Here is a 17,483-nt window from a genome sequence, read left to right as displayed (position 1 = left end):
CTCAGGAACACTAAAAGTTGCACCTGTCCTCCTTGTTTTAGGGTCCTTAGATCCATCAGTGAATCGAGTATATTCAAGGCAGCATAGTACCCCCCCACAGGGGGGCTGAACTCCTTCCCAAACAGCCCCGCCTCTCTCACTATGCCCTTACCTAACCACCCAAAACTTGTATTCAGATCAGGTTTATGCTCCCAGGACTCTAGGAGCACCTTCTTTTCTAGAAGGTTGTGTGACCTTATGTCCTTGAGGATTTACCCAATATATCATGGTTAGTGATTGTCTTCTCATCTTTAAAGGCATCTCTCAAATCAAATCAAATTTTATTGGTCACATGCACATATTTAGCAGACGTTATTGCGGGTGGTTGTGTTCCTAGCTCCAACAGTGCAGTAATATCTAACAATTCACAACAATACACATGAATCTAAAGTCAAAGAGTGGAGTTAAGAAATATAGAAATACTAGGACGAGCAATGTCTGACTGCTCCACAACATATTCTTAGAGCTTGAGCCTGGATTACGTCTAGCTTTTTTAAAGATGTCAGAGCTGCTGATGCATATGCTACTGTACCATAGTCCAGTGATGACCTTGATATTGCTATATATAACGTTTTTAACGCCCTTCTATCCGAACCCCCCCCCACTCCATTCCTGACAGGCAACGCATCACATTCAAGATTTGATTTTCTTTGCTAACTACTGTGTTAATATGTTCTGCCCATGTCATTCGAGTGTCAAATCAGAGCCTCAGGAACCTGAACACTTCCACCGTCTCCACCTTCCTCCCGTAGAGCTTCAGGTATATTTCCTCCTGAATATTCCTTCCAGTAGAAAACCCAGTCTGTGTTTTCTCAACTGAGAACTTGATGCGCCACCTGAGAGACCACTGCTCAACTTCTCTGATCGCTTCTTGAACTCTCTCGGCTGTATGGGGAATTTTCCTCCCTCTCTTCCACAGCACCACGTCATCCGCAAACAATCACTTCCCAATATCTGATCTCACCTGATGAATACATCATCAATCATAACGGAGAACAACAAAAGACTAATCACACTTGCCTGGGGGGGTACCATTAACTACCTCGTAACTTTCTGACATGCAACTCACCACACTCACTTGTATTGATAGTCCAAAAAGAAAGTCCTTTATCCAGTTAAAAACCCTTCCTCCAACCCCCATGCTATCCTGTTTGATAAGCAGGCCCCCCTTCCCCATCATATCATAGGCCTTCTCTAAATCAAAGAAAATGGCTACCCCACCTCCTTATTTGCCTGTGCCTTCCATATGATTGACTAGACCCAGTACAGGATGCATCATTCCCCTGCCTTTCCTGAACCCACTTTGACCTGGTGACATTAGTCCTCTGCTCTCCAGGAAGTACGTCAGCCTTTCTGTTATCCTCCTTTCCATAAGTTTACAGACAGGAGATGTCAACGCTACCGGTCTATAACTTGATGGATTAATAGGGTCTTTCCCTGGTTTCCGTATTCCGTCCTCCCACACGTTATTGTAAAGGCCCAGTACTTTTCCCATGATGGAACACATCTCATCCTTCTCTCCTCTGACCCTCTCTTTCCAACGCTGTCCCTATTCCGTTAGATTATTTGTGCTGTGCACCTTCACAAAAGTCTGAGCTATCATCTCTGCCTTCTCCATGTCTCTCATTGCAACAGTCTACCCACTTTTCAGCACAGGGAGATCCCGATCTCGTCTGACCCCACTCATCCTCTTAATCATCCCCCATACCTCTCCCACAGAAGTAGTCCTTCCTATGTTTCCACAGAAAGTGAATCGTTTGTTCTTCTAAATAAGAGTCCTTTTAATTTTGTGCTTCGGCCTTTGCATCACTAACTATTCGCCAGCAGGAGACCTGGTGGCACTGAAGAAGCAACCTGGAATTTGAAATGTTGGAGTAAAAACAATTACACACATTTCATGCACAAAATCATACACATTACACATTATTTAAGTACTTTTGGTTGCTTCTTCAGTGCCACCAGGTCTCCTGCTGGCGAAGCTAAATTGTATTGCCCAAGTGTGAATGCCAGGGTTAAATTGCAACAACGTTGGGAGATTGAGATTGGAGTTGCATAGCAATGCACATGGTGAGATTGGAGGTGCATAGCAATGCACATAGTGAGATAGGAGGTGCATAGCAATGCATTCTGACCTATTATGAATCAAAACTGAATAATGTGAGATTTCTATAATATTGTATGGTCATTTTAACTATGAAGTGCAGCACTAGGAGTGCAAGTTATTAACAAAGATATATATATATATATAACTCTGTTTTTATTTTCAAGGTTACCCCTTCTGTCTGTGTTATTAATCTGACAGCCAAATCGAACGACCACATATTTTGATGACGAAACCAGAAGCACACACACATTTCTCTGACATCAACAAACTTGTGTTGTGGTTGGACTCTTCCAACTAGGCTTGCTGTTATTATTGGGGGAAGATTGCAGCTGAGCTGTGTTGGTAGAACCGTTTTCATGTAGCTCGCTTTATAAATCAAACAGACGTGTGGATTAAGTTTTCGTCAACGGATAGATATTCAAATGCTTGTTTTAATTAGTTCACATCGCCATTGTCAGTTTTCACGTCGAAGAGCATCTTGCACAACACAAGCGTTAGTGATATCTTGGCCTGAAACTCGGGGCCTTGGACTCAAGTAAAGTTCGAAGCGGACTCTAAACTTCTGCTTTCTCAAAGACCGCTATCCGCGGGGCCGGGGCTCTTGTCGCTGGCCCTGTGGATGAGGAAGTGAAGATACAGAATCCACCCAGGTAAATCAGAAACATTTGAGTTAACCGTTACAATTTACAGAAATAAAGTACCTGTCCTATTGATTTGCACGATGTGTGTGTGGCTCACGTCACGTAGCTAACTAGCTACGTATCGGTAACAAGCAAGTTAATCGTGGAAAACATTTAGTTAGCTAATGTCAACCAGCTAACTCGACAACTTCCCTGTCAGGCGATGTAATCTAACGTTAGCTGTCGTTTGCAAATTGTTAATTGTTATCAAATAATATCAGTTTGCTAGCACAGATGCATGTCTACGTCGATAACCAACTAACACGTTAGCTAGCTGTCAACTTCTGTCATGAACCGACTGGTTAGCTGTGCAAGCTAATAATTTAGGGTGTCGTGTTGATATGGATTGCAGTGTTTGGCTAGTTTATGACCATAGGCATAGATCCGAATGTTACAGCTCAAGTAGCTAGATAAGCTTGCATTACTAAATAGCTTGAACGACAGCCTCATATGGGTTCGTTCCATTTGATTTCAATCACTTTTTGACCGCACCCCATTTGGCTTAAATGACACCTTTCTATATTTGCCAATGGTGGAGGTGGTCAGAATGCTAAAACATTTTAGTAGGTAGAGGGGTGCACAAATTTGACCAATTTTGCATACGGGCAATTACACTGTAAGTAACAGTGACGCTGAGACTCAGAAAGGACTAACGTTAACTACTTTTAACAATTTCCACTGAACGTTTTTACATAAACACATTCACTTAAAAAAAACAGTGTAGATGCAAAGTTTAGTAACAGAACGATGGCACAAGCCGTCATTCTGTTACCAAAGTTTACATCTGCACTGTTCTTCAAAATGTGTTTTTGTGAAAATTAAAAGTAGTCATTGTGCGTAAAGTTCAATGGTTTGTTTAGCTTTGTAATTGTTTTTTGTTTGACATTTTAACGTGAAAAAGTTTGTCACACTGTTATTGTGGAATTATACATACACCTACATTGCCAAATAAATCAGACTTTGATACCAATTATTGGTATACAGTATGAAACAAAGTACTGCAAAATCGTGGACATTTTCCTGACAGCCAGAATGTCGAATAAAATTATATTTGAACTTACTCTACCAGTTGCCTGTGTGGTTGGTCTTTCAGCTGCTCACATTTGTTTTGTTAAAATATACACAGGAAACTATTGTTTACCTAACTTACTGAAGTTGAATTTTCTATAACCTGCCACATGCAAGACCATGAAAAGACCTATTAGTATGAATGAGTGCATGTACTTCCATCTTGTGCACATAATCAAACATATTTTGATTGCCACACACACAGACCCATGTTTTGAAGTCTGTTTAATAATACTTTTCTGTTGATATTTTGACCAGCTGAAGGACCAATACCACTGGACAATCGGCAGAGAATGTAATGAAATATAATAAAATCAAATTTTATTCAACATTTGTTGGCAGAGAATTTAATGTTAATTTCTCTACCATAAGCCGCCTCCAACATCGATTTAGAGAATTTGGCAGTATCTCCAACATGGTGGGGATATGGTATGGGCAGGCATAAGCTTCGGACAACGAACACAATTGCATTTGATTGGCAATTTGAATACACAAAAATACCGCTACAAGATCCCGAGGCCCATTTTTTTATTTTTTATTTAAAGGTATCACTAACAGATGCATATCTGTATTCCCAGTCATGGGACATCTATAGATTAAGGCCTGATTAATTTCTACTGCACAAAAATATAAACCCAACACGCAACAATTTCTAAGATTTTACTTAGTTACAGTTCATATAAGGAAATCAGTTAATTGAAATAAATTCATTAGGCCCTAATCTATGGACTTTGCATGACTGGGCAGGTGGCTTGGAGGGCATAGGTCCACCCACTTGTTAGCCAGTCCCACCCACTGTGGAGCCAGGCCCAGCCAATCAGAATGAGACAGATAGTCCCCAGTTTTATCAGCTAGTCCGGATGGCCTGTCTCAGACGATCCCGCAGATGAAGAAGCTGGATGTGGTGGTCCGGTGCTGGCCTGATTACATGTGGTGTGCAGTTGTGAGGCTGGTTGGATGTACTGCCAAATTCTCTAAAATGATGGAGGTGGCTTTTGGTAGAGAAATGAACATTAAATTCTCTGGTAATAGCTCTGGTTGACATTCCTGCAGTCAGCATGCCAATTACATGGTCCTTCAACTTGTGAAATCTGTGGCATTGTGTTGTGACAAAACTGGTCACACCTGTCAGATGGATGGATTATCTTCGCAAAGGTTATCTTCGCAAAGGAGAAATGCTCATTAACAATGATCAGATCTTTTATTTCAGCTCATGAAACATATAACCAACACTTTTACATGTTGCATTTATATTTTTGTTCAGTATATTTCAATTGACTGATTTTCTCATTTGAGCTGTAACTCAGTAAAAGCTTAGACATTGTTGCATGTTGCTATTTTTTTGTTTGTTGCATATTTAGACATTTCTTAATTTTGAATGAAAAAAAGTACAAATATTTTTAACCTTGAACATCAATGATCAAAAAACAAGTAAAATCTGATTTTATAAAAACAAAATTTTCACATATGTTGTAGCTTAGACCCTATTTTACATTTGAGGTGTTTGTGTTGTGCCTGCCATCGGTTGATACACAGAATACTTTTGAATACAGGGTGGGTGTCATGTCAATCATATATATATATATATATATAATTCAGACCACTGCAATTTAACTGGTGCATCTTTGGCATTTAAATTGAAATGACATTTTTACTTCCATTTACTGCCACAAAGATGGCAGCTGGTCCACCCACCGTTGAATGTCAACTTAAATGGCAATGTCGGTTCTATTATCTATATTGCTGTGATTTCAATAGGTTTCCTATGGAGGACTGACGGTATAATTTAAAACAAATTATATTTCCATTAAAGTCAACATTCTTTGATGTGTGGACCTCCAATCATCTTTCTGCTACCATTTTGAAAGTTGAAAATAAAATGTTATTCCCATTTTAGTACATTTATCACACCCACCCTGTATTCAAGAGCATGCTGTGTCTCAACTGATGGTGGGCACAACACAAACATCACAGATGATGTACAATAGGGTGTAAAATACACGTTTTTAGATAATTGATGTTAAAGCGCGTACACTTTTATTAAACTAGTTTGACAACCCTGTTTGTAAGCTTTAAAATGTATTTCAAACTGAACTGTTTATCTTTTCCGGTGATGATGACATGGATGCCTCATGGTAGGGTGGAGGTGTGCAAAATGTGTCATCTTTAAGCACCTTGATCTCCTAAATGTTTTTGCATTCAGGTCCAAAAAGTAACTTTCTGACCACTTCGACCAGGGGCAAATTATGTATAGAAAGTTTCATTCAAATGAAAAAGAGTGCGGAAACAAAGTGAATGAAATCAAATGGCACGACCCAATGTAAACAATATTTAGCTAGAAATGCAGAATGATTCTAGTGTGAATCAGTTTGCTAGTGAGTGACTCATTATGTTTGTGTGCAATACTCAGATTTTACAGGAGAAAGGAACCCCTTTTGATGGGAGAATCCTCTATCCTGGACTCCTGGGTGAATCAACGTGTCAAAATGAGTATGTGTACATCCTCCCACACACTTTCTCCCAACACATAGACACAGTTGTAATACATCGGAACTGTCATGACACTAGGCCATATTTGATCATTTAAGGTGCCCTGGGAATGCTTTGCAATACTCTCGGTTCCATGGCTAAGAAAGGTACATCAAACAACAGAGAATGTTCTATGGCTTCTATTCTGTGTTTTCTGTTCTGAGCTTTCTACCTGCCCCAAACAGATGAACAGGAGGCGCTGAACTCTATAATGCAGGACCTGGCCGAACTGCACCGCTCTAGCCGCCCTGCCATGACCCTATCTGACCTGGGAAAACCCAAGGCCTCTTCACCCAAAAATCAGGTCTGTCCACTTGCCTCCACTTGGCACTCATCAGAGAATAGTCTCAATACAATGAATGGCACTTCTCTTTCTCATCCTCTTTCCTCTCATGAATGTTGGAGTGTGTTGTGTGTGTTTTACAGAACGATGTGCGAGTGAAGTTTGAGTTCAAAGGGGAGAAGCGGATCTTGCAGTTCTTTCGCCCAGTCAGGCTGGATGACCTGGGGAACAAAGCCAAAGTGGCCTTCGGTCAGGCCATGGACCTTCATTACACCAACAATGAGGTACTTATCACGATAACATCATCACCAAGTCACAGTGGGGCTGGGCGGTATACCGTATTTTACGATGTACTGGTGTTGATGCACCGACTAGTTTTGTTTTTAACTTTACCTTCTATAACGGTATTTGAATGTTTGGTTTGTGATACACCGTGAGTAACGTCCGTTATAGTTCGCTACTTGAGTCATCTCTCTCCGTGCCGCTTTCCACACAGACCTAGCCCCTGCCCCTGAAGGAGCGCATTTGTTGTTCCTCGACCACAAGACACTTGCATGTGTATTTCTTTTGTTCATAATAATACTACAATAAACTGCAAAAAAAGAATACAATAAACCGTGAGACACTTGTGTTCAGTCTGCATGTTCAGTCTGCATGTTCAGTCTGCATGGTCAATGCTGCATGGTCAATGCTGCATGGTCAATGCTGCATGGTCAATGCTGCATGGTCAACATCAATGATGTTGATGACAGCTATGATGTTTTTACTTTGCTTCTTAATATAAATCCACTAGTGTTCTATAATCACACCATTAGTTTGTGTTTCTTACATCAGCAAACAGCTAGTTAGCTGGCCAGTACATTTATTGTGTTTGCCGCTAATGGCTAGTTAGCTGGCCAGTACATTTATTGTGTTTGCCGCTAATGGCTAGATCTCAAATGAGTGCAGGAAATGCAGAAATTGATTAAAATGCAGGAACTTATTTTGGGTTGAATTGAACAGTATAAAAAAGTCAGATTGGAGAAAAACAAATTGAAATCACTTAGAATGTATGTGTTGCCACTCTAGGGACATAAAGCAAATGTAGAACTTTATTGTTCATAACATAAAATACCTTTATATACCGTTCAATATTCTTTTAAATACCGTGATATGATATTTGGGCCATATAGCCCAGCCCCTAGTCACAATGTTGATCTCTGGCAGTCAAATAAGCACCAAAAGCCAATCAAGCGAGAGAATGAATTGTTCTGTAAGAAACTACCAACACCTTTCTTTTCTATTTCACTCCCTTCTCTTGCTGCCGTTTCTTCCTCTTCTTCCAAGCTGATCTGTCTGTTTCCCTCTCTGTGGTTCTCTCCCCTCCTCCCTCCCAGCTGGTGATTCCTCTGACCACTCAGGATGACCTGGACAAGGCTGTGGAGCTGCTGGATCGCAGCGTCCACATGAAGAGCCTGAAGATCCTCCTGGTGCTCCAGGCCTCCTCTCAGGTTAGGACCCCAGAGTTGGGAGTGCTGATCTAGGATCAGTTGAGCCTTTTGGATAATAATGAATACGATTACGAGGACAGATCCTAGATCATTACTTCTACTCTGAGAGGCTTGGTGGATATGGGCCCAGACCAGATCACAGCATAGTGACTGTAGGGAATTGCACACAATCCATAGCATACTGCTGTACTGACTGATTGACCCATCAACAGCTCACTATGTTCAGCACACTTTCTTGAGTATTTACTTGAATGAATCATCTTGAGACCTTTGTTTAAGCTGACATAAAAGCATTGTTTTATTCTGTAAAAGAAACGGTTGTATAGTAAAACTGTTTTGATATGGATGGATGGTGTTTAATTTCTCCTCTCAGACCTCCACGTCCAGCATGGACCTGCTGCCCCCACACGAAGACCTGGACAACACCCGCTTCAGGGCCACAGACAATAAAAGCATGCTGGCTTTGATAGGTGTGTCATCAACTCTGTGGTGTTTTCAATGACAACTATATCTGTGTGTGTAATTCATTTAATTAAATCTCTGAAATTGTCCTTCTAGTAAATACTTTCCATTACTTTCTTTCTTTCTCCAAATCCATTTGCTTCATGGCATTAGACGCTTCCAAAACACCTTGTATTTCACCACCAGTCTAGTAGTAAGTCTTCAGCTAGAAATGTGTGTAATTGTCTTTCATCCAGGGTCCCACTCCGGGGACCGCAGCTCTCCCCCTCCAGGCTACATTCCCGATGCCCTCCAGCAGGTGGCCAGAAACGGCTCCTTCACCAGCATTAACAGCGAGGGAGAGTTCATTCCAGAAAGCATGGACCAGGTAACCTCACCTATAGAGATTGATAGAGGACTCTAGCCATCTAACCTGCTATAGCATTGACATTTAGGGCTTCCACCATTTTTAAAGTAGTCAACTGTTTGGGGATTCCTATGGGTTGGGAGCGATCAGCCACTAATAAGAGCATTGTCTTCTTCAAATTGGGTTGCCTATGGTTTGTAAATGGCTTTTAAGCTACGCCACCGCCATCTAGTGGCTATAATAAATGAATTACACACAATTTTGTCCTTACTCCAGCACTGCAGGTGGTAGTAAAATCACAAATATTAGCTTCACTTTTTTTTTTTTTTATATATACACAAAAGATGAAAATGGACTACTTTAAAATGGAGATGGCCTCAATGGCGATGCCCATGCTGTCACAGTCGCCATAATGGCACAGCTACAAAGATGAGTCCTCTATCTAGCTCTATGACCTCACCTCAGAGACTGGGGATAGAGACAGGGGCCCAGGTCAGGAACAGTCATACTAAGGCCTAGTCCCAACACTCTTGCCTTTTTGTAACTGTCCTTCATTACCACTGTTATGATCATTTTAATTAACATCATCAGAATATGACAAATGACAGCAGAGTCACAAACTCAATCTCTCCTTTCTAGATGCTGGACCCTCTGTCAATGAGCAGTCCAGAGAACTCCGCATCGGGGAGTTGTCCCTCACTGGACAGCCCACTGGACAGGTGAGTCGTGGACATCCAGTTAAGAACCACATAGCCAGCATGCATTGTGGTAACCTTCAACATTTCACCTTCTGAATCAAACCGTTTTTTAAAACATGTGTTCTCCCTGTATTTCCTTGCAGTGATAACTATCCTAAGTCCCGTATGCCCCGGGCACAGAGCTACCCAGACAACCACCAAGTTTACCCAGAGTATGATATTCCAGTGTTTGAGAAGTCGGGGAAAGGGGGCACTTACCCACGGCGATACCACATTTCCTTTGGCCTTCAGGACTACAGTGATGGTAAAGGAACAAACAAAAACACACCCTCTCTAAAACAAAAGTCAGTCAATTCAACCTTAAATCCGGGTGTCCCGATTCTTTATTTTTAGAGTATTACAGAAAACTATTGTTGTTTACTGTCAATCTCCCTCTCACATCCCCCCCCTGCAGGGCGAAAGACGTTCCCCCGAGCGCGGCGGACCCAGGTCCACGGCTTCCATTCCCCGGTCAGTTTCAGCCCCACAGAGCAGTCTCCCAGCACCAGCAGTGGCAGCAGCATATTCACCCCAGACCTGGAGGAGCCCGGGGGTCGCAGACGCAGGGGCAGCGACATCGAGCCCAACCCCACCCTCTCCGTTATGGACATCAGCCCACCCAGCCGCTGTGAGTAGAGCTGGATGGAGGGAGACAATAGGGAGGGAAAGGAGAAATTGAGAATGGAGAGAAGAATACCGATGTGGGGGTGGAAGGATAGCTGGTCTGACCGTGTAGCTGCTAAGCACTTTTGCAACCAGTGTAGATCTTATAAACGCACACAAATGACCTGATTTGATTTCACCCATGTCTGTCCAGCTCCACGTGCCCCTACTAACTGGCGGCTAGGTAAGCTGCTGGGTCAGGGTGCGTTTGGCCGGGTCTTCCTGTGCTACGATGCAGACACTGGCAGAGAGCTGGCTGTTAAACAGGTCCAATTTGACCCAGAGAGTCCCGAGACCAGCAAGGTGAGTGGAACAGAGATTGTGTGTGGTCGAGAGTTGTGTACGCTGTGTACTCAACATATCTTGTCTGTCTGCAGGAGGTAAGTGCCCTGGAGTGTGAGATCCAGTTACTGAAGAACTTGTGCCATGAACGGATCGTCCAGTACTACGGCTGCCTACGAGACTCCAACGAGAGAACTCTGTCCATCTTTATGGAGTACATGCCCGGGGTAAGTGTATAGTGTTGTGTAGTGTACAGTGGGGCAAAAAAGTATTTAGTCAGCCACCAATTGTGCAAGTTCTCCCACTTAAAAAGATGAGAGGCCTGTATTTTTCATCACAGGTACACTTCAACTATGACAGACAAAATGAGGGGAAAAAATCCAGAAAATGATTTTATGATTTTTAATGAATTTATTTGCAGGCCTCTCATCTTTTTAAGTGGGAGAACTTGCACAATTGGTGGCTGACTAAATACATTTTTTTGCCCCACTGTATATGTTTGAATAACTGAACTTAGACCAACTCAAACCTGTCTCCGTCCACCAGTGTGGCGACGTAGGCTGCGTTCCAGGTTGTATTTGTTTCAGTGAAGTTTCACTGCTGATCGGCGAGACGCTGCTGCAGTAAAGATGACCTGGAATGGACCCGCGGGTTGCTTGCACTCATATGATCACCCTCTGTCCCCAGGGCTCCATCAAAGACCAGCTGAAGTCGTACGGGGCCTTGACGGAAAACGTGACACGTCGATACACCCGTCAGATCCTGGAGGGGGTGTCCTACCTACACAGCAACATGATCGTCCACAGAGACATCAAAGGTACAGAATGAGAGAGGGATAAATGGATGGAATATTGGAATACAATGTTGCTGGATTCTGATAGGAAGAACCATTATGACTCATAGAGTTCTCATGTTCATGTCGTGCTTATGACAGAATGTTGATGGATATTGAGGGGAATGTTGCTGTAACTCGAGCAGGGACTTCTGGGTAATGTAGTTTCTTATGAGAGAATGTACCAAAACCACCTCCTTACCTCTTCCTGTCCCTCCCTCTTTTTCCTCCATCTTTCTGTCCAGGGGCCAACATTCTGCGGGACTCTGTGGGAAACGTGAAGCTGGGGGACTTTGGGGCGAGCAGGCGGCTACAGACCATCTGTCTGTCAGGAACTGGGATCAAGTCAGTGACTGGTACTCCCTACTGGATGAGCCCAGAGGTGATCAGTGGAGAGGGCTATGGCAGGAAGGCTGATATCTGGTAAGACTGATTATTACTGAGGCAGACTTATCAGCAAAATAGTTTCCACCTCCTTGTCTCCTTCTCTTTCAAACCACTGGCAGAGACTTAAAGCCCACATGCAGTCTTTGTAAAAAAAGAAAAAAAAAAATGTATCATCACTGTATGCCTAATAAATCACTGTTTATTTAATTAAAATAACTATTTTTTTAATCATTTATTTCCCTGAGCCTCCTTTCGCCCTTGCTCTGTCTGATCTTGTGGGTGTTAGGGAACACACATATGAAGATATTTATATAGACAGCCCTGATTGGCTAATAGGATGGTCTAGAGCCCACCCCCTTACCCAGATGACCAGTCATTGGTCTATTATAATCAGATCCCATTGTCATGTGGGCCAAAAGTTCCATCCCACCTAAACAGGCTGAAATTCCAGCCATTTTTTTCAAACCGCTCTTACACCAAAAGCTCATCACAATTTGTACAGTTTCAGACTTATTTTGACCTCCATATTGTGGAAATATCATAACCAAACTGCACCGTTAAGAGGTTTCGACCATATGATTTCCAATGAAGTCTCTTTAAATTAGTGCTCAGAAAGGAGAGGGGATCTGGTAGACGAGTGTAACAGCCACTGAGAAAAAGTGTCTCCCTTTTTTTGCAATGTAAATCTTGGTAAGATGAGAACCAATAACGATCTTGATGTGTTGAGGGGATTGTGGGAGGCTGGTAGGAGGGGTTATAGGAGGACGAGCTCATTTTAATGTCGAATGGAATTAATGGAACGGAGTTTCCTTATGTTGGATGTGTTTGGTACCATTCCATTGATTCCATTCCAGCCGTTACAATGAGACCGTCCTCCTATAGCTCCTCCCACCAGCCGACACTGGTGGGATGTCATGTCAACTGTTGATGATGATGATGATGATGATGTTGGCTAATGTCAGTGGTGTCCTCTCCAGGAGTGTGGGTTGCACGGTGGTAGAGATGCTGACCCAGCGGCCCCCCTGGGCCGAGTTCGAGGCCATGGCGGCCATCTTTAAGATCGCCACCCAGCCCACCAACCCCTCGCTGCCCGTCCACGTCTCTGACCACGGCCGCGACTTCCTCAAGCGCATCTTCGTGGAGACCAAGCTGAGGCCCTCGGCCGATGACCTTCTGAGGCACATCTTTGTTCACTAGCCCCTTCCCCCTGACCCCTGAACTGCCAGAGATGGCCTTAGATGATTCGCTGTCCCTGCCTCTGACTCCCCCTGACTCCGCCCTCCCAGCTCCAGACAGAAAGCCCCCATTGGACCAGAGAGGACTTGGTGGGAGGTATCCATCTGGTGATTGGATGAGGTGGATAGAGGTGGGGACTACAACTCCTGCGTCTCTGTTTTTGGGAGACTGGCAAGGAGGAATTAATGAATGAACTCATTTCGAGAAAGAAATTTGCACCTTAATTTCAGAAATAGGGTAAGTTTCCCAACCAAGATGACAAAATAACCTTTTTTGAAAATGTTTTTATGATTAATATCTCCTGCTTTTGATTGTGGAGTGGGACTCAGTCACTCTGTGTTTCAGCTCACTGAGTCCATGTCGGTGATTCTGATCTGGACCGTAGTGGAGATTTGAGGTGATGATCATGATAATCTGGGCCACTTTTAGTAGGCAAATGTTGTGGAACATTGCAGATAGAAATGGCATTATTAGAGCCAAAATGATTCCTTACTCTACACGTCTTAGAGGCAGGTTTGTTCTATATGCTATATCGATCTGAACGTCGCACAACGTTGTGTCCTGCTGAACGCACCCTTGGTGGTTAGTGTGGTCCTGACTCGACCCAGAATGTACAGCAGAAAACCCATAGCACGCTGGTATCGAATCCACAACCAGAACACCGGGTGAGGAGAACACTCCTACCCCCCCCCCACACACACATCTTGTCACACTGCTGCCTATGTTGCTCCCCCCTCACTTGCACATTCAGTCCGTGTAGAACATCCACAACTCAACGGTTCTTCTTCCTTATACTGTAGACATTCTATGATGAAAAATATAATCATTTTGTTGCTTGGATCCCTCGCTTTACTTCAGTCTGTCCTGCGACCTATTGTGAGTGTCTGTCTGTCTGTCTTGTCTGCTGTGTCAGTCAGGTCGTCTGTCTGTCAGGGTCTGTTGTCAAATCCCCTCCCAGTCTTTGTTCTTTGCCGTGTGCCTTTTTAGCCGTGTAGGAACATGTCTTTGGTTGAAACGTTTTCGCTAAGCATCAGACAGGTACCAGCCTATTTACGGTTTGGATCATATCCAAGTGTTTTTATCAGTGTGGTTCAGCCAGTGGTGCGCCGAATTGGTCTGCTCTCTCTGATCTGCCTTTTTTCTCTCTGTATCAGACTGGTGTTAGATCAGTTTTGGCACTGTTCTCTGCCTTCTCCTCACCAGGGGTCATAGGACTCTTACTGACCTCAGATCAGATACAATCGAGACACACCAAAGCAGAAACCTAGAGTGCTCATCATAATGGGTTTGGTGCTTCAGTTCTTAACAGAAATACATTGGAGCTCTGTGATTGGCTGTGTTGTACTGATGCCAGTTGATTGCTCAAAGTTTAGGCAGGCCTTAGTTGATTGGTAAAATGTACATTATGGCATTTTAAAACCGGAAGAGTGGAGAACCGCTAGCCAATTAGGATGCTTGTTACTCAGTTGTAGGCATACTGTATGTTATTATCAGGTACTACTTTTCGCGGAAGCACTCTCTACGTTAGCCAGTTTACACCTTGACTAAGATACTACTGCACTGAACAGTACTCAGCGAAAAGCTCTGCAATTATACCAATATCAATACTCGACAGTGCTGGTGAATACTCAGTTATACTCCACAGTGTTGGACACCATCTGGTACTATTGTGCCCTCTTGCCCTGCTATGCCTTGGGAAGGAAAGTACTGGTATGTTGTAGTAGTATGTGCTGTGTCATGTCTCCTCTCAAACACTCCTTTTGCGCACACACACACACACCAGAGCAGTTTTCAGTATGTTTCAGTTGGGGATGGGCTCGATGACTCGATTCTAGATTTGCATTGGAAATTTGCAAATGCAACTATTTAGCAGGTTCAAATGACATTTCAAACTTTAAGATGTGTTTTATTGTTTGGAGTGTGTCAAGTGCACTGAAAATATAGCATAAAAAAAACATGAATTGAAGCAATCGATGGCATACTGCAAACTTGTTTTGCCTTCAGCCCTGTTTTGTGTTTGAATGCCAGTTACACAAAGTTATTTGCATGAGAGTACTCAGACATTTCTTTTCAATGTCCATCCCTAGTTCCAGTGCTGTACTCAGTCACACCTCAACATTACTAACAAGTAGACTTATCGAAAATCACAGCAGTGCCAACTGTTTTGTGCTGCCAGGTACAGAGAATGTCAGATATATTTGACCCATATTTTCTAGATGCAGTAGGATAGGTGTTTTTTAATTTCATGATGGAAGTGGCTGTCTATTTGACTCCAGGGGGTGTTGTTGTCATTGCCTGTAAGCTAACCCATAGGTACTCAAGGTATGGAAACACAAGCTCTTTTGTGTGAGGGGTTCGGGAAACCTACTGATCAACTAGCCTGAAAAATGATGGAGCATTTCTCCCCTTAACCATAGCACCACAAGGGACTAAATCCGGTCTCTCTCGCGTGCTGAAGAAGTGCTGGTTAAGAAAAAGAAAGGTTATTGACTCTGGTTTTCTTTTATTCTGAGAAGCAAAATGGCAACCCGTGAGTGTTATCATCAGCTAAGCTGGTCCCCAAGAAGTTCGACCCCCTTCCTTTACCCTCCTGCATTGTGTTGCCTGTAAAAAATTAAACTGAACATTTCCATTAGCACTGGGACTCGCTGAGATCAACTCTCACCAGAAATGAGGACCGCATATGCACTATTTAAAACTGGTACATAATGCGTTCTCTACCGCTCGCTTCTTCAAGGTTACTCATTGGACGATGGACTTCTACTCTGTTGAGCATGTCTTTTGTCTGTCTTTTGTTTCTGTTGTTAGCGATGACCTTTTTTGCACATTTTTTGAGACTATACAGATTTTTTACACTGATTGTAATACTTTTGCTTGTGTGTGTGCGTGTGCGTGCGCACCTGTTGTATGTGATTGACCCCGTGTGGTTGTGTTGCACAAGGATCTTACAGTCAGGAATGTAATGTTTCATTCTCACCACCAGGTGGCCTCACACTCCCCTGTTAGAATAGACTTGACTTCTTATTTCAACTCTGAACACAGACTGGGTGGCTGTCCTCCACTTGGTTTGATTACACCTCCCCACTCAGAGAGACTGTTAGTTAGTGATGGTAGACGAGGCCTGAATCCCAAACCAATCAATCCCTAGCCCCTGCTCCCTACTTGTGTAGATCTGAGAGGATTGGACAGGTGGGTTTGGGATTCGGGCAAGACTATTAAAGTAATAGGCAGTGAACTGAAATACGGTATGATAATTCACCACATGGTATTTATTCCCCTGCTTCTTGAAAACCAACAAGATACAGACGAACTACACCAATATGGTACAATATGTGCTTTTTATAAGCCACTGCTGCCACTCCAAGGTGCTGTGAGCACTTCTCTCGTGTGTGTGTGTGTGTGTGTGTGTGTGTGTGTGTGTGTGTGTGTGTGTGCGCGCGATTGTGTCTGTACTGCAATTTGTGCTCAAAGGACACTGAGGGCGGCCAAAATGCCTTGCGCATTCAGACTGTAAAAAAAAAAGATAGAATTGAAGAAGAATAAAAAATGTACAAATGTATACATTTGAAAAATGTACCCCTTTTTAAAAAGAAAGATTACACTTATATCCCTCACATTTGTTTTCTGTGTATTGTAAAAGAAGCCATGTTTATAATTCTATTTGGTTTGTGACCAATAAGCCTGTTTATATCAGAACTGTATATCAGTGGTATGCATAATTTTTTAATATATATTTTTATTTTTTATTTTTAAATGGGAGATTTTATGCATGATTGGATCCTGAGGAGAGGTACAATGGTGGCAGGAGCCCCATTGGCTTTAGCCTGAGTGCCAGTCTGTTTGTGCCATCATGCTAATTCCATGACACTCATTGTTTTGGCTTGTCAAATGACAGCAATGGAGTAAACAAGAACAGATCTGGGACCAGGCTAAGGCCCATTGGCTCCTCTAAATGAATGCTGAAGAGAGGAGACCTCTTGATGGAAAAGGGTCGGGAGACTGTCAGTCTGTTGGCACTTTGATGTGTTAATAATTATGACAATGAAAATAATAAAATATATTTATTTCACCTGTTTTTCTAAGATTTACTCCCCCCCCCCACACACAAAAAAATATTGAACCTGTTTTGTGTGTGAGATTTGTGAGCACAGTAGATAATTTTGTAAAGGCAGTGATCTTTTGGACAGGCCTACTACAGGTCTGATTGCATCATGCGGATGGGCATGTTGTTGACAGGCAAGTATAAGCAGTTTTTCCAGTAATGGACAAAAGTGAAACTTAATAGTTTATCAAACTGTATAGTTGTCTTCTTGGCTCCATGTGAATTGTATGAGCTATTAGCAGT

General features: G+C 42.8%; 1 protein-coding gene across 2 annotated transcripts; it reads left to right on the top strand.

Annotated features, from left to right (window-relative positions):
• Window positions 1-2,408: 2,408 nt before the first annotated feature.
• Window positions 2,409-17,207, top strand: LOC135543526 (mitogen-activated protein kinase kinase kinase 2-like). 2 transcript variants are annotated; one of them, XM_064970863.1, is made up of 15 exons: window positions 2,409-2,793; window positions 6,302-6,381; window positions 6,606-6,724; window positions 6,847-6,987; window positions 8,080-8,193; window positions 8,567-8,663; window positions 8,892-9,022; window positions 9,641-9,720; window positions 9,843-10,003; window positions 10,154-10,366; window positions 10,556-10,704; window positions 10,779-10,910; window positions 11,371-11,500; window positions 11,761-11,938; window positions 12,880-17,207. In XM_064970863.1, the coding sequence occupies exons 2-15, from the start codon at window positions 6,330-6,332 to the stop codon at window positions 13,097-13,099; spliced, it is 1,917 nt and encodes a 638-aa protein (XP_064826935.1). In that variant the 5' UTR covers window positions 2,409-2,793; window positions 6,302-6,329; the 3' UTR covers window positions 13,100-17,207. The 2 variants fall into 2 exon arrangements, with proteins under 2 accessions (XP_064826935.1, XP_064826936.1); XM_064970864.1 differs by lacking the exons at window positions 2,409-2,793; window positions 6,302-6,381 and adding an exon at window positions 6,453-6,527.
• Window positions 17,208-17,483: the final 276 nt, after the last annotated feature.

The sequence above is a fragment of the Oncorhynchus masou genome, chromosome 7 (assembly GCF_036934945.1).
Source record: "Oncorhynchus masou masou isolate Uvic2021 chromosome 7, UVic_Omas_1.1, whole genome shotgun sequence".
Taxonomy (NCBI): domain Eukaryota; kingdom Metazoa; phylum Chordata; class Actinopteri; order Salmoniformes; family Salmonidae; genus Oncorhynchus; species Oncorhynchus masou.
Note: the sequence above shows the minus strand (reverse complement) of the source record. Positions and strands in the feature narration are given on the sequence as shown.

Bases quoted from the DNA above. Each gene is read 5' to 3' on its own strand.
- LOC135543526 (XM_064970863.1), top strand. From the start codon at position 6,330: ATGGGAGAATCCTCTATCCTGGACTCCTGGGTGAATCAACGTGTCAAA. The intron at 9,023-9,640 runs GTAACCTCACCT...TCTCCTTTCTAG, and splicing joins TTCCAGAAAGCATGGACCAG to ATGCTGGACCCTCTGTCAAT. The intron at 10,705-10,778 runs GTGAGTGGAACA...GTCTGTCTGCAG, and splicing joins AGAGTCCCGAGACCAGCAAG to GAGGTAAGTGCCCTGGAGTG.